Genomic DNA, 20,937 nt, shown 5'->3' with positions numbered 1-20,937 from the left:
TCTCTGGGTCAGATTTCCTCTGGGTCAGATTTCCCCTGGATTTTTCAGTTAATGGGCAATGAAGTCTCTTCTTCTACTTAGAACTTTTTATGTTTTTGTTTAGAAACATTTATTATGTAGCTCCTGTATGCCAGGCACTGTTAGGCATTAGTAATATGAAGGCATGAGTAGAATATATTTCTTGTCCTTATGGGGCTTACGGTTGGAATGGAGGAATAGACATGTAATGAGGTGAATGGGATAAAGTGTTATAGGTACAAACCATAGATAGCCCACAAATATGGGAAAGCTTTTTGATAGTTGTCACGGAAAAAACTGATGGAAGAAATTATTTCTGTCACTGCTTATGGTACTATAAGTGTGCCAAAATCAGGAGAGCCTGCTCCATAAGTCTACAGTTATCTTCATGTTATCAGCAGTGGTTTAATTTCAGCAAAACATTATTTGTCACATTAAATTAGTGTTAGTTTGGGTCTGTATATAACTTTTGAATTTGTTGGGTTTATAATTTAGGAGCAGTAAAAATAAGAAATTTGTTCCTAATTTGATTTATACATGCTTAGATTTGTCAGTAACTGGGTAGGTCTATGAGGTTTTTTTTTGTTTTTTGTTTTTGTTTTGTTTTGTTTCTTTTAAAGGGTGGCCTTACACTATTCAGTTTTGAGAAATGCTAGTAGAGATAGGTGCTAGGGAACCGTTGAAAATTTGACTCAGTGGATGAATGGAGGGCAAGATTATAAGTAGAGAAATCTCTAGGTTGTTTAGGTTCTAAACTAGTAGAACCTTCATTTTACTAGTTTAGGTTGATAATGAGAAGTTTAAATCAAGGCGCAGAAGTGGGGTTTGAGAAGGATGAATATAAGATATGCTCACAAAATAGCCTTTATGGTTGATCAGATTTGTGGGATGAGGGAGAATCTCTAAATGTGTAGTCAGTGAGTAGATGGATGCTGCTGCTGTTCAGAAAAATAGAGATTATAAGGAGGAGAAACAAGTGTTTCTGGGGCTGAAGTGGAAATGCGTGGAGGGGGTGACATGATGACACCTATTTTGAATATCTTGAATTTTAGGTGCCCCTTAAACATTTAGGTTAATAAGTCCTACAGTTTAGGAGACAGGCAAGGAACAGGAGTATAATTTAGGAGTCTTCAGCATTTAGAAAGTAATTGAAACCATGGAATTTTGAGATTGCCCAGGAAGAGTTTACCGAGTGAGAAGTGATGCCAAGAATATTCTAGATGGTCTTGGAAGAGGGGTACATATTCTCTTTGTCTCTGCTTTTCTGTGCCACAGTCCCTGGTGAGTCTGTTTGGGTAAGCAAAAAATACTGAAAAAAAGAAAAAATATTTCTTGAGAGAGATTAATTTTAAGAGTAAAGGGTATTAAGTTCTACAGTGTATTTAATTTTGGTGTTTTTTCCTAACTCAGATTACCCCCAGGAATAGATATATTAGACTACCCACCTTAACCTATCCTATCCTATCCTATCCTATCTCTACCTAAGCCTACAGAAATGGCAACTTTCTTAGAAAAATATTTTATGCTTGAGAGCCAGTTCAGGAAAAAAAAATAACTATGTTTATAATTGAGTAATTCCCTAGTGGATATATGAGATAACCTGATCAGAGTAGAGGATACTTATAAAGCAAGAAGTTAAAGACTCTTCTTCACATAGACTATCATTGATAAACAGAAGGCAATCTGAGTCTGAATACCTCCATTTATAAAAGACGCTCTTGAAGAAGTAGCTAGGCCAGTGTATGAAGTAAGACTGTAGTGGTTAGGGAGTCCCTGGTATACAAATGTTGTCAGTAAACTCTGATAATGAGACTTTCCAGCCACAAAGGGTGCCTAGGGAATAAGCTGTTACATTTTCAAAGTAGAAAGAGTAGAAACCTGCATGTAAAAAATGGGGATCTCTAAGATAGGTCTAATTATCTCTAAGACAACAAATAGTCCTTACGATTTTTTTTGTGTTTAGGAATGAAAATACTGGTTATGTATCTTTTAAAACACTACTTTGGAACTATTACACTTAAAAAAAAAAAAAAAACCCACCCACTTTTTATTCCTTTTCCTCATTGTGTAGGTATAAAAATAATTGTTAAGCATTTTATACTCTTTACAATTTATTTATTTATACTTCTTTATACATATCTCTGACACAGACATGGATAGACTATTAATTTATCTCAGGGAATCAGAATAGTGTCTAGCAAATTTGAAATCTTTTACTGACTGACATCTGGTATCTAGCAAGTGATAGGACTGATTTTGGAAACTGTTTAGGTCAGACTAGCTAGAATTCAGAGTCAGGACAAATAACAGTGGTATTTATGATGGTTCCGTTAGACCAATTTTTGTTGATGCTGAGCAGGAAGAAATACTGAACTTGAACATACATGGGGTACAAAGGGTCATAGTGAAGAGGGGAAGAGCTTGAAAATGATGGTAGAAGTAATCTCAGTGACAACAGAGTGGCTCTGTAAGAAATTTACGTAACAGAGTTTGAGATGGGATGTGTGGGTATAACAGAGTATATATAATGATTTCAGTGTTCTTGCATTTTTGTTTTTTTGTTTTTCTTTACCCAAATTTTTATCGTAAGTTTGCTATGGTTTGTACATCTTCAAAGTATATTTAGAATCTGACCATTTTTTATTATCTCAATCACTGTTACCTTGGGCATCATCTTTTTTATACCATCATCTTTTGCATACATTATTGCAATCATCTTTTAGATTTTGTTGCATAGTAGACTCACCTGAGGATTTGAAAAAATACTGATACCTAGCTGCCACTGGCATTCCTTGGAATGTGTTACAACCTGGGCATCAGGATTTTTTTAAGCCTTTGGTGTTTCTGATACACACTGCCTGCCCCAAATAATTAGAAAATCAGTTATCTTTCCCTGAAGAATTTTATTTTTACTATATTTTTGCTTGTAGCAATGTTCATTTAACTTGGGAACGTTTTCATTTCTTAAAGTTGTAGAAGTTAAGTCCTAGTATATCAGGCTTCTTAGTTGTGAGCAATGAAAACCAGCTCTGACTGATTTAGCAGAAATGAAGTGTACTGATATATATTGAGTGGCTCACATAATTGATAGAAGACTGGATGGAACCAGCTTTAGAAAAAGTGCAGAAACCAAGGGAAGCTAAATGGCTGGAACCCGCTGTTCTCTGCCAAACAAGTGACTGGATACCTGAGATGGCATTGGCCCCTTTGTGCTGCCACTGGATTCTGCTATTACTGCCCTGGGAAAGTAGATGTCACCTTCACTATTGCTGTCATCAGAAAGAATTTTCTCTTGTCTTTGGTTTTCTCTCCATGTTCAGAATCCCTGCTAAGTGTGTCTATTTGGATTAGAATAGGCTCCCAGGGCATGTGGGAAAGCAAGTTATCTGGCATTTTCCATTTTTAATAGTGTAGATAAGCTCTATCCTGTGTCAGAACTCATGAATTTGGGAAATCTGCAAACACAGGCAAGGGCTTCACATGCTTGGAAACCAACAGAATGACAAAGGTCATATACTATACATAGTATAGCCTACAGTGTAGTATTTATTTTATGCATTTATCCAGTGCCCCTCAAACTAAGAACCCCCAGGACACAGCTGTTTTTCCGTAATGATTTTTAAACCTTTAGAACCCGCTATCACTTGTCTCTTAGCAAGCAGTAAAAGATGACAAAATAAATGAGCAAGTAGCAAGCAAATTAATAGGAAAACTTAGGCATATAACTTATGAATATATATTATTTTTGGAAATGTGGAGACCAGTATAAGTATTAAATAGGCATGTTTCCTGATAGTGAAAATGTTCTGAGTTTCTGTGGTGGAAGTTATATATCAATGTTATATGTCAGCACTGTCCAATAGAAATATAATGTGGACCACAAATGCAATCCATATGTGTAATTTTAAATTGCATTAAAAATACAAAGAAACAGGCATTAAATTTTAATAGTATATAATTTAACCCAATATATTCAAAATACTGTTTCAACATTTAACCAGTATAAATATTTAAGGGATAGTTTACATTTCCTTTTCATACTAAGTCTTCAAAATTTGGTGTGTATTTTATACTTAAGAGTACAGCTCAATTCAGACTAACCTCATATAGAGTGCTTAATAGCGACGTGTGGCCAATGGCTACTGTCTTGGACAGCACGGTTCTGTGGCATTGTATAAAATGCTATATAACTTCCAAATGCTGCCAGCTAAATGTACTTAATGATACAGTGTTTTAGTTGCCTTATGAAAATCTAGTGGGTGTTTAAAAAAATGTAAACTAAAGGTAATAACAAAGTTCTTGATTATTCATTCTTCTCAAATCCAAAACAGGTCTACTTGATTTTACAGTGTTTTGCAATTTTTTTTAGTGGTGGGGACAGAGGTATGAAATGGGGAAGGAGAAACCTAGTTTTTTTCATTAGACTTTGTTTTTGTATATTATTTTTATATTTTATGAACATTTCAATTCATGAGGGATTAAATGTGCCTTAGTCAGAGAAAGGCAACATGCTGTAATACCGAGTTTGCATGTGAGTAATCAGGTGAATCACATTTTATTACATTTAATATTTATGGCACTACTAGGCTTTAGTTTCTGAAGTTTTGAAAATAAAGATAATAGTGATCATATATGATTTCTTTCCCTAGATAATTCATGTTGATAGTAAGTTTTATGTTCTAATTATTTTTATTCTTGCAGGCTGCTGAATCAGGAATAATAAAAGTTAAAACAATAGCTGCACGAAACACCGAAATTTTGGCAGGTAATTTTTTTGCTTAAAAATTCAACCATTAATGAAAATTTCACTAATAACAAAAGTAGAATCTTTAAAAAACCCAGAAAACAGCTCTCAGTTTTCTGTGGCCTCTCCTTTAGGCCCTAGCATGCTATTTATGATGATAAGATGTAAAAGTACCTAACTTACGAACTAATTGGGTTTGCCAAAGATGAATGTCATGAAATTCTCTGAAATCAGAAAAGTTAAAACTGCTTGTCTTCCAGGCAAGGATTTGCATTCTCCTCCATGTCTTGTCCATCACCTAAGACACACCTTACCCATAAAAGACATTCAATTAATATTTGTTGTGCTGAATGGAATGAAAGATTGATTCTCAGTCCACCTTCCAAGATCTATTTTATTTTTATATAATATAAACAGGTGATAATGTAGTATTATAAATTTAGTAGTACTATATGAGTTTTGAATCCTAGGACTAAGACAGTATGGTCATGAAGAAAGAATGGGAGCTGGGTGGAGAAAAGAAAAAAAAAGTTTTCTTACATTCTCTTGACTGAACTGGTATTCAAGGAGGAATTTCGGGAGTTCCTCTTTGGCACTCTTTTTGATACTCCATCTACTTCTTTCTTTTCTTTGGCACCTTTTTGTTCTTGCCTCTGTAATGAGCATGGAAAAGGAAAGTAGCATTTTCTGAGAATCTGTTAGATGTGAGACATTTGTGCCACTTTAATAAAAGAAAACTTTGTGGGGAAATACTTCTGCTTTATAATAGAGCATGTTGACATGCAAGGAGATTAAGTTACTTGACTGAGGTCACATGATTAAGTGGTGGAACTAGATTTAAATCCAGGGCTGTTGAGAGCCCGTGTTCTTCCCGCTACAGTATGCTGCCGTGGTATTGTGAGGTTTCCACAATAGCTACTCCCTCCCAAGGGTTATATGTAACTGTTGCTTACTTTACTGATCCTTCAGTCTGCTTTTCCAGTTCCAATGGTGCTTTGCTCTCAGCTGGTTATAGGAGAAAAGCCGTCCTATTACGTGGATTGACACAAAATTCAAATAGTGGAGAATCTCTCCAACTCTCATAAATCTCTTTACGTTTTTAAAAGTGATACCAAAAAAATCCCTAATTGGTGGAATCTCAAAGAGTATTACAAAATGAAGTGAAGACTTTTGGGGGCAAGTTTTAAGGGTGGGTGGAAGGTGGATTTTACTTGGGCTTGCCGGGCTTTGCTGGACATTTGCCCTTAGGGTGAGCTTTCCTGTGTTGCATCTGTTTCTCACAGCTTCTTCTCTGATTTTGAACAATCTGTCGAAACACCAAATAGTTTTGTAACATTATTCACAGCGCTGAATAATGCTCTGTGCACTTTGAGAAGGGTTATAGTGAAAGTGGTGGGTAAAGGCAAAGGTAGGTATGGTTGGATTGGAGGGTGGGATAGTGGGTTTTGGGAGATGCATGTTGGGTGGATTAGCTACTGTGAGGAAACTAATGTTTTAAGATAAATTATGATCTGGATGTTTTTAAATTAGCTAATCATTTTAGAATATCATTACAAATAGTAACTTTTGCTACTATAATTGCTGATATCATGTCCTTAGTTATTCACCAAGAGTAGACGTTTTCATTGGGTCTGTAACTGATGAAGGTTTTTTAAAGAGACTGATTTCTTCAGAGGATCACTGTCTGGTGCTGAGTTCTATACCAAAGTAAATAAAATGTCTAATTGGTGAATTTTAAGAACAAGTAAGAAAATTTTGTCTCTGTCAGTGTGAGTTTAATGTATAGGTGGACTGTTTGTTTTAATTCAGTTAGCTTTATTCAAATGATGCTAAACAAATCTTTATGCAAATACAATTAATAGTTTATGTTTTAAGATCCATAGTGTCTAGAACCATGTAATTGAGGAGCTATATAGCACTTAAACTATTTCCTTGCATTTTTTACCAATTATCTATAGCATTGATACTTTAGTATTTGTACCTTTTTAGACCACTATCATGTTGAAAATGAAAGGCTCTCAAGAATAAGGGAAAAGAGTTTTGTCAATATATAGTTTCTAAACTACTTAATTAGAATACAATTTATACTAAGAAAAATTTGTAGTTAACTTTTTAAAAATTTTAATTTCTTGAGAGGTGTTTACTTCTCTATAGTTCTAGAGACTGTAGGTTACTTCTTTTGTGCTATCATGGATGTTAAAGATACCAAACAATGGAGGAGTTGCAAATGAAATGGGATATTGAATTCTCAGATATCTCTACATATTCAGAAAATAAAAAGGGTTGCTATAACAATCAGCACCCTTAATTAGGATTAACTAGTCTGACCAGTGATATTCAGCATAGATTTCTAGCCAGCTTTAGTTTTCTTAGATTTATTTTCCAAAGGAAGGTTATTTACATTGCAGAATAAATCTTTGCTTTGCATCTCCCCTTCTTTTAAGCATCCTCCTTTAATGTTTATTTTTCTTTGTTTTCACTGCTGTCATGAATGCTGACATAAGTGGGAATGCTATGCCAGGTAATGTCAGCATCGATTCAGATATACAGATCATTATCTCAGAATTTTCTTTTTCTTTAAAGATAAAAACTCTGCAAATGAGACATAGCAACATCAAGTTTTTCATTTACAAGGCCAAATGCCTTAATCTTACACTTGACTATCATAAATTACAAAATGTTTTTATTAAGCCAGTTTATAATGTACTTGAGGTTGACTGAGAAGGCTTGTGTTACACAAAAATTACATAAACAGAGATCTGCTTTTTGAGTAGTTGAAACAAGGAAACCAATGAAGTTGTGCTATCTTAAAATTGTGTATTTAACCCATACTCAAAACCATAATGGTTACATCTATCTTTGGCTGCTTTCAGCTACTGCCAGTTTACGTATAGAATTTTCACATAGATGATCATTTTGTTTGATTTGAGTTCTTTTCTCACAGTTTCCCCTCACCTTTTTCATATCTACATGGTCTTATTACTAAAAGGTCTTTAAATAGCAATGAGTAAATATGCTTTGGAATTATTTTCTGATGTTAAAAGGTAATTTATCTGCTGATTTTATTTAGTATTTTCTATCTTATCAGTATATATGCTTGTGATAATTTATAAACATCTGTAGAATATATATCATAAATACATTGTTAATAAGGAAATCATTATGTAAGAATCACTAGGAGAGATGCATACTCTTCCTTATATTGTTAGTAGTTAGCACATTACGTAGGAAATAATAAGCCCTCATTAAATGTAGGCTAATAGTGAGTGAGTCACTCCAGAATGTGAGTAAGTCTCTTAGTGCTGCCTCTACTGTGTTTTACTACTTCCCAGTCTTTACTGTAATTTTACATGTTATGATGACTCTGGTAGATGAATTTTGTCATACTTAGTTCATATCAGCCAGATAACAGAATAATGAAGGAGATAGCCCCTAAATGAGAATTTTAATACTGTGGTCAATGCCAAGATGGAAAAATAGACAGGCTTATTATTACAGGAACATAGAGAAGGGGAGCCTGCTTCCCCCTCTCTCTCTGCCTACTTGTGATCTCTCTCTCAAATAAATAAGTAAAATCTTAAAAAAATCTTTTTAAAAAATCTTTAAAAAAAGGAAGAAGTTAGCCAGGCAAATAAGGTAAGAAGTGGAAAGTAAAGCAGATTACTTGAATATATGGGAGAGAGAACAGGTTGGTCTATTTGGATACACTATTTAAGCATTGCCATTGTGTAACTTCGTGAGCTGCTTGATGGAAGAGTTTGAATCAGGACAGTGGCACATTCATTTTAATGGTTTTTTTTTTTCTTTTTTAAAAAGATTATTTATTTATTTATTTATTTGACAGAGAGAGACACACACACAGCGAGAGAGAGGGAACACAAGCAAGGGGAGTGGGAGAGGGAGAAGCAGGCTTCCCGATGAGCAGGGAGCCCCATGTGGGGCTTGATCCCAGGACCCTGGGACCATGACCCAAGCCAAAGGCAGACGCCTAACAACTGAACCACCAAGGTGCCCCTCATTTTAATGTTTTTATGTAAACTATTCGCACAGCAGTGTGGAAGGTGTATTTCAGGGTACCGTCATAAAGTTGAGGTCTGTTGGTGGGCTAGTTCTATAATCTCGGCTAACTGACCTAGGGGGCTGTAATTAATTTCATGCTTACAAGTTAATCTAGTGGGCCAGATATTACATAGTTTCTCTACAGCGTAATATGTTCTTATTTATCCTTTTCCTTGGATACTTAAAAACTTTTTAACCTTTTTTTTTTTTTTAAAGATTTTATTTATTCATTTGACAGAGATCACAAGTAGGCAGAGAGGCAGGCAGAGAGAGAGAGAGGAGGAAGCAGGCTCCCCGCTGAGCAGAGAGCCCGATGCGGGGCTCAATCCCAGGACCTTGGGATCATGACCTGAGCCGAAGGCAGAGGCTTTAACCCACTGAGCCACCCAGGCGCCCCAAAACTTTTTAACCTTTTTATTTGTATTTTTACACTGTTAAGTACTTTCCTTTGATGCTGTCTTTTCTAATTTTTTAAAATTCCTTCATAATATTGGAAAAAGTGCTTGTAGCTTATTTTTTTTTTAATTTTATTTTTTATAAACATATAATATATTTTTATCCCCAGGGGTACAGGTCTGTGAATCGCCAGGTTTACACACTTCTCAGCACTCACTATAGCACATACCCTCCCCGATGTCCATAATCCCCCCCCCCCCCAACCCCCCTCCCCCCATCAACCCTCAGTTTGTTTTGTGAGATTAAGAGTCACTTATGGTTTGTCTGCTTGTAGCTTATTTAACCATTCCTTTATGTTAGACATATTTCAGTATTTGGAATTTTTTTAAAGATAAATTTCTAGAAATGAGATTATTAAATCAAAGTATATGAACATGGTCTTGGAATTTGTCACCGTAGTGCTTTTTGAAAAGCTAAAACTTTATGCCTTTACCATCAATATGTGAGTGTATTTTTATAACATCTTTGCCTGATTATTATCTTAAAAACTCTTTTTTGGAAATTGAACAGGCAAATGATTCTTATTTTAATTGACGTTTGTCTTTAATGTTGAACATTTTCCTCTGAATATATTATTTCCTTTTTTCATTTTACATTTATTTCTTTGAGTTTTTGTGTTTTCTTATCAAATTATTTGAGCTGTTTACATAGCGAAAGTATTGACTTCCCATCATGTTTATATTTCCTGCAAGTCATTTATCTTTTAAATTTTTGTCTAGATGTTTTTCATGTTTACATAATCTAACTTTTCTCATTTGTTTTGCATTTAGGAAGCCCTTCCCCCGCATAGTAGACAGTCATTTTTATTTTCTTTTAGCTTTTTTTTAATTAATTTTTTTTTAATTAATACGTGGAGTGACATGAGGACCTAGATTTTTTTTTCTTGTGCAGAATTACTAACTGATTAAACCAGCATCATTTATTGAATATCCTTCCTTTTCATACAATGTGCTTTTAATATGAAACGGCCCATATTTTATTTGTCCTTCTATTCTTGAGTGACTTTATTAAAATATTTTCAGATTTTAGAATCATTAAATTATTTTTTTTATGTTGTTAGAAATATCAGTCTTTTCCATAATTAAATTTTAAGGGATTTTGAGGATAGCAGTCGTGTCTGCATCACATTTTATTTCTTTCACAAGAATTACAGTTTGTTATTTAATGACCATTTAAAATTTATCATAATGGAACTTTTAACCCCCATTAATGTGATTCATAGTGGGGTATCCTAGTTTAATTCTTTCTTTCCAGGATAAAAACTACAATTATGCAGTGAAACTGCACAGAGCAAGGAAACCCCTAGGATATGGGGACCTGCTGGACCTCTTCCAGGTGTGTGAAAGTGTATCATTTGCTCTCACAGTTATAAAATTTGGAAATAAAATATATTTATCAAACATAGTGTTATTCTATTAAAGGAGTCATGTTTATTAAAGAACTTAGGTAAAAAAATGAACTTTTTTTCTGATCCCCTAAAAGCCTGACTTTATATTTTAAAGGATATTGAAATAGAGAGTTTTGATTAAAAAGAGTTGACCTTTTTCTCTTTCTTTCCTGGAATGATTTTTAAAAATGGTTAGAGCAGGTTGTCTTTATTGCTATACAACTTTTTCCTCAATGTGATTTCTAAAGTCTAAGCCCATTGGAAGGTGTTATATAAAGCTGTGTTTAAATAGCATGTCATTAAAATTATTGTATATAAACAGAGAGCGCCTCTCAGAAGAGCAATATTAATTTCTGTTTAAGTCTACTGTCACTTTTAAAAGAAGAAAAAACTAACTTTTTTTTTGTTGTTGTTATAATCTATCTTAAATTATTGTGATCTGGATATGGTAGATGTTTTCGTTTTCACATATGCTTCAAAAGACAACAGATCAATAGTTTTTTGTTACTGATTATTTATCCTGGATAACATAGGAATTTCCTTTTTGATTATTTTATTCTTATATAAACTGGGAGAAAAAAGAAAATGAGAAGGAGGCAAGAAGTAGATATTTAATTCCTTTGAGTTATGTTAAAATAAAATTTATAAAAATTATCATTATTATTTGTTCATTTTTTTTATTTTAGTGCAGGGCTTGAACTCATTCCCCTAAGATCAAGAGTTGAACTCATTCCCCTAAGATCATATGTACCCTAAGACATTTAACCAACTAAGCCATCTAGAACCCCTAAAAATTATTATTTTTTTTTTAAAGATTTTATTTATTTATTTGACAGAGATCGCAAGTAGACAGAGAGGCAGACAGAGAGAGAGAGAGAGAGGGAAGCAGGCTCCCTGCTGAGCAGAGAGCCTGATGTGGGACTTGATCCCAGGACCCTGAGATCATGACCTGAGCCGAAGGCAGCGGCTTAACCCACTGAGCCACCCAGGTGCCCCCTAAGAATTATTTTTAATACTATTTTAATTTATCCTAACTTGAGACACATGGGTAACTGTGACTGACCTGTATATAGCATTTCACTGAAATAAACCTTATTTTATTCATTCTAAGATGCACAGATTTTTCACATTTTAGTATTCCTCAAATTGATAACACATCTTAAAATTGATGGTATCTTAGAATCATTGTGGGCCAGGTAGTCTGGAGTTGTCTTTTTCAGTGCATATGTGAACTTGTTTATAGTTATTCATATTATTATTACATCGTTTGAGTTATGTGCATTATCAATATCCTGTAAGTTTGACTCCTATTTAAAATGTCACCTAGTTGTTGTACAGAAATTTTCTGTTGACATCTTATGGTAAGGTCAGAAAAGCGCCAGCATCATTATGTGTGGTGACATTGGCTTAGATGATCTCAGAGACAATAGTGAAGTACTCTTTCAAGAAATGAAGCATCCCAAACAATCTGATTATAAAATGGGCAGAAAATCTATATAGATATTTTTCCAAAGAAGACATACAGATGGCTAACACGTGTATGAAAAGATGTTCAATATCATTAATCATCAGGGAAATGCACATCAAAACCGCAATAAGATAATCACCTTACACCTGTCAGAATGGCTGTTATCAAAGAGACAAGAGAGAACAATAGCCTTGATGGACGAAATTGTGAGGAACAAATCTAAGTGATTAGAAGGCATTGTATCATAGTTGATTGGCACTGATTTGTCTTTGTGATCCTCCAGTGTGTCTTGAAGTCATTGTCCTCAGTGACTCAAGAAAGTACTTTTTTTTTTCCCTTCTATAAAGACCGTTTCTTTCCTGAATTTATCTGAAGACTTTAGGCAGTGCAGTTCATTGGTCCTCTTTCATACTTTAAACAGTTTTAACTTCGACTTGCATTAAGTGCTGTTTACCTTAAAGAGTGGCAGCATAATGTTGTGGGAAGAATAGCAAACCAGGAGTTAGAAGACCTATTTTAAAAATCTGGCTTTACCACTTACTTACTGTGCACTTGAGCCAAATGATGCTCTGTAAACTCTCTGTGATTATTGTGACACTCATATGAGAAACATGTTAACGTCATAAAAATGATAAATGATAAACTTTTGTTTACCTGAATGGCATTTAATGACTAGGCATGTTCAACAGAGTTAGGAATAGCCTCATACTTCAGAGATTCTGGCAGGATTGAATATGGTAGCATATTTACTGCCTCACTATTTTTTTTTAGCTTTATTTTCCTTTGTTAATCATTCATCTAAATGTTTTGAGACATTGTTATGGAAAATTTGTGACTCTGGGTTTGAATCAAAACTTTTATGCTTAAGAAAGCAAGGAAATAAGGCAAGGATCCCTTTTGGAAACACTGTTCTTTGACGATCATATTTGCCTTCTCTAAGCTGTGTTAAATCAGTAATTTATGCTGGCATACTGAGGGACTTTGTGGAGTATGCCATAGGAGATTGTGGGCTTTATTTAGCATACTATAAAGGGAGCTTTGGGAGAAGAAAGATGAGGATTTAAATGATGAAATTAATGTTAAGACTGGTTTTATATTTTTAATGGTGACTGTGGATGACTTTCCGACAATTTCTTTTGGAAAAAAAAAAGTTAAAATTCAGATTTGTCTGTCTTAATTACAAGTCTTAACCTCAAAAGAATAATTGATGGATGTAGTACCTTTGAAAACCATATACCAAACACATAAGTTTAATGTTCTCTTTCCTTGGAATTCCAAGGAAATGGAATTCCATGTTATCTGTTTAAATTCTCTGAGGATGACAGACCTGTCTTACTCATCTTTGTATAGCTATTAAGTAAGTGTATACTGATTTAATTTCATTTTGTAAATTTAAGGTATTACTCAGCTTGTGCATTTTCTAACTTTTTACATTTTTGTTGGCTACTTTAAAGCTTCTGAAAGAATTGGCTTGGTGGAAAGAGTTAAATTAAGATATGGAATTACAGCATGGGCATCCATTTAAAGAATGCTATAGTAAAAAGAGGAGTAATGTTATTGTTTTTAATGGGTTTATTTCTTGACGAAATTAGGGCTATGTAAATTCAAGGCATGTAATGAAATTCTAGGGAGCTTCTGAACATTCAGAAGGGTGATGGGGATGATGTATATACTGTTTTTAATTATTTTTTCTACTCTAGAGTATTAATTCTTTTTCATATTTCCCCTCATGCACTGTTGAAGAAATAGAGTACTTCTCCAAGGCAGGATAGAACTTCTGAGAAGTTGTCCTTAAAGATTTTATAGCAGGAGATGGAGGAAAACCAAAAGACAATGCTAGGAGAAAAGCATGGGAAAGCTATTAGCTAAGGGGGTAGTTTAGATATGGAGTCGATAGTGTCTGTCTGAAGTATTTTAACTCTTATTGTTTGATTTCTATTTTAGTATTTACATAAAGTGGTTTTTATTAAGGTTGTTAATACTAGTTGTAAATATATAAATGTATTCCTTCTTGTGAATTAGATTTAATAATTTATTTTATATGTATTCTGAATAAAGCCTTGAAAGAAAACAGCTCAGAGGTTGTTCAGCCATTTCTAATGGGTTGTGGAACCAAGGAGCCAAAGATTACTCAGCTATGTTTGGCCGCCATTCAGAGACTCATGTCACATGAAGTTGTGTCTGAGGTAATGCGAAGATTTTATCTCAATTGTGCACCTAAGAATCAAATCAAGAATTTTTAATTAGGGGAGAATGAAGCATACCCAATAATTCAATGTAAAACAATATATGTGCTTGAAGGACATGGCTTAATTTTGAAAGATCACCATATTTTCTCACTATTAAGTGCTCGTAAATAATGAATAAAAATGAAGTGCATTTTGTCATGTCATGATTAGGAATTCACCATTCAGTGATATAGATCAGTGTCATTGAAGAGAATATAATTTATAATGTTTTTAAAAAAGGAAAAATGATTTTCCTAGATTATCTGAAGTGAGTTTGTTGTTCATTAATTTAAGTGAATTGTTTGTATCTAACTTTATTATGTTAAAACAAGGGAAAACATTTCATCACTACAAATCTGCATCCTGCTTTCAAATGTAGTAATGTTACCTTAATTTTGTACTCCATAAGTTACTTTAATAGAAGTGATACATTCTTTTACCTGTAATGTAACATTCAAAACACTATCAGATTTAATTGACTTTATAAATGTGTTGTTAATTTGAGTTGCATTTTGTTCTTTGTATACGTATTGTAAATGGAATAATATGTGAAATAGTAGCATTCTCAGTTAATTTGTGTATGTCTATATTTATATAGACATAGCCCAAATGAAATATACCCATATTGTAGAAATGAGCTTTGATTTTGACTAGGTATCTCAGAACTGTATGCAACTATTTGCATATATTCAAATGGTATATTTTAAAACTATTTTTTTAGAAGAAAATTAATTAGCTGTGAATCTCAAATTAGTTAAGAGATATGTTTTGATCTATAGAGCTAGAAACATGGGTTTTATTGTTATGATCAAGAAACACCAGAAGAGGTAATATTTGTACATCTTTTTTTATTTAGGGACTTAAACACCTTATATTTTATTTGCTGAAAATAATTCAACTAATTATTTTACAGACTGCAGCTGGAAATATAATTAATATGCTTTGGCAGCTAATGGAAAACAGTCTTGAAGAACTTAAGCTACTTCAAACAGTTCTTGTTCTTTTAACAACCAATACAGTAGTTCATGATGAGTCACTCTCTAAGGTAGGAAACCTGTTGTCAAAGTTTCTAAGTGCTTTGAGACAGTATTTGAATAAGCTCACTGAAAGAGGAAAGCTTGGTACTGTTTGTACCAAAAGCAACTTCCCTGTAGCTATCATGATAATGGACATTACACATTAAAAACCACTGTGGCCTTGTTTTCCCCAGATTAGAATTGAAATCAGGTTAGGTAATGGAGCAGAGCCTGTTGGGAATAAGAGAAAATTGGCAGAAAAATAGGAATAGAGAGAGAAAATGTTTGGAGGTATCTGTGTTCTCATTGCGTTGGGTATGCCTGTGATAGCTCTTCTTCCCACCTTTTAAAATTTTACATCTATGTGATATGTAAGCCAGAGTGTTTAAATCTCTTTCTTAAGTAGTTGGAAAAGTATCCTTTTGGCATTTATACTAGATAAAGCTGCATGTATGGTAGGGGTTTCTCATTTCTTCCCCATTCCTACCTTCTTTGGAACATGTTAACAGCTGTTCTATTATTTCACTCTTTTAAAAGTTTTTTTAAAACTATGAATTATTTCTAAAGAACAGAAAGTACAGAGAATAATATAAAGAACAATCTTTAGTTAGTCATTTATTGCTTAAGAAATTTGTTGGGCTTTCAATAATAGTTCCATTATAATTTGCATACCTTTAAAGATGGTTGGGTAATAAAGTAGAAAAGTGTACTGTCACATTAAGCTGTATATCCTCTTTCTAGAGAATATATCTTTCTTCTTTAGTTATTCATTTGATGTTCTTTGGTCATAATGAACTCATTTGCAAATAGCTTATTTTAAGCTACCTGCTATTTTATAAAACATTTTATGTATTTTTGTGTATTCTTTTGTTGTATGTCATCCCTTTTGGTTTCTAGCTATCAAATTATTGTTCTGATACAATATATTTAAGAGTTTATAAAATGCTGTCATTTAACCTACCAAAGCAATAAGAACTATTATAGTTTAAAATTAAATGCAGTGCTTGCTTTAGTATGTTGGTTAATTTGGAAATGGAATATTTTGGAATGAAAAGTGAAGTATAAAGAAATAATACAAAATTGAGTAATATGAAAGCTTCTATATAATATAAACCTTTCCTTTATGTTGAAATTTAAACAGTAATATTGGTATAAAAAGCCTGTTTCCTTTAAAATTTAATGTAATTAATATGATAAATATAGTATTTAGATTACCATTATGTTTTTCTCCAAACATGGCTTCTTTAAAACTAAAACTTTTGGAAAATCACGTAGGAGAAAATTTTTGTGACCTTTAGGTAGAGATGCTTTAGGTAGATTAAAAAAAAAAATCTGTGAACCATAGAAAAAGCCACAGAATGGGGGAAAATATTCAGAAATATCTCACAAAGGACTTTTATCTAGAGTGTATAAAAAATGTTTGCAACTCGGGGCGCCTGGGTGGCTCAGTGGGTTGAAGCATCTGCCTTTGGCTCAGGTCATGATCCCAGGGTCCTGGGATCGAGCCCCGCATCGGGCTGTCTACTCAGCAGGGAGCCTGCTTCCTCCTCTCTCTGCCTGCTTCTCTGCCTACTTGTGACCTCTCTCTGTCAAATAAATAAATAAAATCTTTAAAAAAAACAACAACAACTTTTATAACTCATTCATAAGATAATCACCCAAGACAAAAACAGACATTTTTTTTTAAGGATTTATATATTGATTTGAGAGAGAAAGAGAGAGTGTTGAGTGGGGAGAGGGGCAGAGGGAAAGAATCTCAAGCAGACTCCTCATTGAGTATGAAGCTGGATGCAGGGCTCAGTCTCATGATCCTGAGATCATGACCTAAGTGGAAATCAGGAGTCAGATGCAGAACCAACTGAGCCACCCCAGCACCCCTGCACTAATTTTTTAATAGACCCTTGACAAAATAAGATGGGTATTGAATACATGGAAAGTGGCTCAGCATCATAAGTTATCAGGGAAAAGTAAATTAAAACTACAGAGAGGTATCATTACACATCCATTAGAGTAGCTAAAATTAAAAAAGACCAACCATATCAAGCGTTGTTGATGATGTGGGAAAGTGCTGAATTCACACATACTGCTGGTAGGAGTTTAAAATCACTTTGGAGAACTAGCATTTTCTTTAAAAGTTTAACCTATACTTACTATATGATCCAGCCTTTTCACTTCTAATTACTTATCCAAGGTAAAGGAAAACACATGTCTTTAGAAAGATTTGTATATGATATTCACAACAGCTTTATTCACAATGGCTAAAAACTGGAAGCAACTCAGATATCCATTAGCAGATGAATGGATAAGCAAAATGTTTGGTATGCCTATACTGTAAAATACTGTTCAGGAATCAAAAAGTACAAACTGCTGATTCAAAGAACAACATGGATAAATTTTATGAATATTACAAGTAAAAGAAACCAGACACAGAAACAGTGCATACTGAATGATGAAATGCTGTTTGTGGAAAATGCCAGTTTATCTGTAGTGAAAGAGGCAAGATGGTGGTTGCCTAGAGCCAAAGATGGAGGAAAAGGAACGCAGAAGAACACAGGGAAACTGTCATGTAACCCAATTGTGGCAGTAGTTTCATGGGTGACTATAACTATGAGAACTCACCAAATTAAATACCTTAAAGAGATACAGCTTATTGTATAAAATTGTACCTTAATCAACCTGAAGTTGATTTTTAAAAAGAATGACTCCTGGGCGCCTGGGTGGCTCAGTGGGTTAAGCCGCTGCCTTCGGCTCAGGTCATGATCTCAGGGTCCTGGGATCGAGTCCCGCATCGGGCTCTCTGCTCAGCAGGGAGCCTGCTTCCCTCTCTCTCTCTGCCTGCCTCTCTGTCTACTTGTGATCTCTCTCTGTCAAATAAATAAATAAAATCTTTAAAAAAAAATAAAAATAATGACTCCTTTAAAAAATTATAATTTTATTCATTTATATGCTTAGCATATTTATATAATATTTCTCCAGATGACTTAGTGATATAAAAAACTTTGAATAGTTGTTATTTGCAAAACAAGTCATTCTGGGGAAATAAAGCACAGCACTTTTTTTTTTTTTTTTAAAGATTTTATTTGTTTGAGAGACAGAGACAGTAAGAGCAGGAGCAGGGAGGAGAGGGAGAAGCAGGCTCTCCGATGAGCGGGGAGCCTGTTGTAGGGCTTGATCCCAGGACCCTGGGATTGTGACCTGAGCCAAAGTCAGACGCTTAACCCACTGAGCCACGCAGGTGCCCCCATCACAGCACATTTTTATATGCATGTTAAAAGAACCAAGTTGTGAAAGGCATGTTTCACATTATCTTACATAATCTTATGTGGCTGTAAATTTAGTTTGAATTATTTCAAAATCCAAGGATTTTAGTGGTTTTATTGTATATATAAGAGGGTGGAAATTTTAGTATCTGTGATTGAAACAGCCGAACAAATTACTTAGTTTTGGGTTACATCAAATAAATATTCTGTTCTTCAGTCCTATTTCACTAAATGAAAATTGTTCTTTTAGGCAATTGTTCTTTGTTTTCGACTACACTTTACAAAAGATAACATTACAAATAATACAGCTGCTGCTACAGTGCGACAAGTTGTTACTGTTGTTTTTGAGAGGATGGTTGCTGAAGATGAACGACACAGAGGTAGAGTGATAAAACTGGTTTCCTTTTCACAGTGTGTGGTTCTTTGACCCATGATTTCTCTTTTGATTTTCAGTCTTTGCCCTGTGAACTTAGGTTGCCTAAAAACTAGAATACTTTAAAAAATGTATTTATTTTACAAATATTGTTATATTTACATTGGCATTTCAAAAAACTAAATCCTCAACAGTATTATCACCCCAAGAATAAACTCTTTATTTTCCATGTTTATTTTTAATTATGCGTAATTTCACATTTTATATCAAATACCGCATTATATGTATTTTTAGCTAGACATTATATTATATGAATTTTTCATGTTATTCTTTTATTTAAATTTTATTTTATTTTTTTTAAATAAAGATTTTATTTATTTATTTGAGAGAGAGAGGGAGAGAAAGAGCAAGGGATCATCAGTAGAGTAAGGGAGAGAGAGAAGCAGGCTCCCTGCTGAGTCAGGGAGCCCAATGCGGCACTCAATTCCAGGACCCTGGGATCATGACCCGAGCAAAAGGCAGATGCTTAACCAACTGAACTATGTGGGTGCCCTATAATTTAAATTTTAATGGATGCGCTATGTTTAGTGGCTCTTCTGAGTTTAGTGAACTAGTTTCCTATTGGATACTTATATTGTGTTTAGTATTTGAGTACTCTTTTGAGTGTCCTCCTACATATTTTTTCCCATTTGAATTACTTCCTTAAGGTAAATTTCCAAGAGTGGGTTTCCCTCACATGAATTTTAGTCTGTGCCTGTTAGCATGTATTAATGAAGGATTTTATGTAATGTATGATTATCTTTTCATATTTTCATTAGATACTTTTATTGTAATTTTAAACATCTTTCTTTGTGATTTTTTAAAAAATTTCCTAAAAACTTAGGAACATGTCAGAGAGCTGAAGGTACTGTTCCTGTTTTAGTTTTTATAGTTTGATAACTTTTAACTATAGAAATTATGTTTTATTCATTTGTTATTGGATGAATAGTAAATTATTCCCCATGATTAGTTGGAAAGATCATAAAGTGCTACCATCATGAGCAACCTATCTGCTTATGTACTCAAGAAACAAAAGATTAAACTATCTTTCCCTTTTACACAGGGAAAATCCCTGAGAAATCCCCCCTAGCCCCAACTCTTAATGTTATGCTGTCTGTCATTTCATTTGAGGTTCTTTTGGTATTACTGATAAAAAATGGCAATACTGGTAAGTAATGGTAATGAGGCCTATTCTAATAATTTCTTTACTTTTGCTGAGGTTAACCAGTGGTCAGATTTTAAGTTTCAGGCATTCTTAATCTTTTGGTTTATTAGAATTTTTCCACTTAGTTTGGTGTGTTGGTTTTTCTCCTTTTTTTCTCAGAGTAAATGCGGGTTGAGTTCTAGAGTTTGAAATATTAAGGAATTAAAGTTATAGGGCAAAACTGCAGTTCTCCAGTTTGGATGTGTTATGTATTCGTAACTTCAGTGTGATTCCTGGATTGGTAGTTTTAGTTGTGTGTCTCCAAAAACCAGTATCTCATTTAATACTTTCTAATAAGAAATACTTAAAACCTCTTTTTGTTTTCCAAATAGTCATTAAGTCAACATTTATTCAAAACAGGCTGTCATAACTTATAGAAATGGTATCTTATTAGTATTCAAAGAAATGTTGAGTTAGGAAACAGCTTTCTAGCTGATGCTTAGCTAGTCAGTACCTATAGCTGATGTAGTAATTGTGGCAGATCATTTTATTTCTTTGGTGTTAGTTGTGATCTCTCCTCTTTCATTCATGATTTTATTTATTTGGGTTCTTTGTCTTTTCTTTTTGATAAGTCTGGCCAGGGATTTATCAGTCTTATTAATTCTTTCAAAGAACCAGCTCCTAGTTTCGTTGATTTGTTCTATATATATATATATATATATATATATATATATATATTTTTTTT

At 33.7% G+C, this 20,937-nt stretch overlaps 1 protein-coding gene across 5 annotated transcripts in view; it reads left to right on the top strand.

Annotated features, from left to right (window-relative positions):
- LOC111160139 (MON2 homolog, regulator of endosome-to-Golgi trafficking) overlaps positions 1-20,937 on the top strand; it is a 106,121-nt gene that overhangs the window by 8,962 nt on the left and 76,222 nt on the right. For 4 of the 5 annotated variants that reach the window (XM_022522994.1, XM_022522993.1, XM_022522991.1 and 1 more), the window contains exons 2-5: positions 4,720-4,783; positions 14,191-14,318; positions 15,274-15,405; positions 18,887-19,016. In XM_022522994.1, coding sequence (XP_022378702.1) covers positions 4,720-4,783; positions 14,191-14,318; positions 15,274-15,405; positions 18,887-19,016 — 454 coding nt within the window. Of the gene's footprint in view, positions 1-4,719; positions 4,784-10,531; positions 10,613-14,190; positions 14,319-15,273; positions 15,406-18,886; positions 19,017-20,937 lie in introns of those variants that run through there. The other variant, XM_022522995.1, reaches the window with a different exon arrangement.

The sequence above is a fragment of the Enhydra lutris genome, unplaced genomic scaffold (assembly GCF_002288905.1).
Source record: "Enhydra lutris kenyoni isolate GAN:26980312 unplaced genomic scaffold, ASM228890v2 scaffoldscaffold74, whole genome shotgun sequence".
Lineage (NCBI taxonomy): Eukaryota > Metazoa > Chordata > Mammalia > Carnivora > Mustelidae > Enhydra > Enhydra lutris.
Note: the sequence above shows the minus strand (reverse complement) of the source record. Positions and strands in the feature narration are given on the sequence as shown.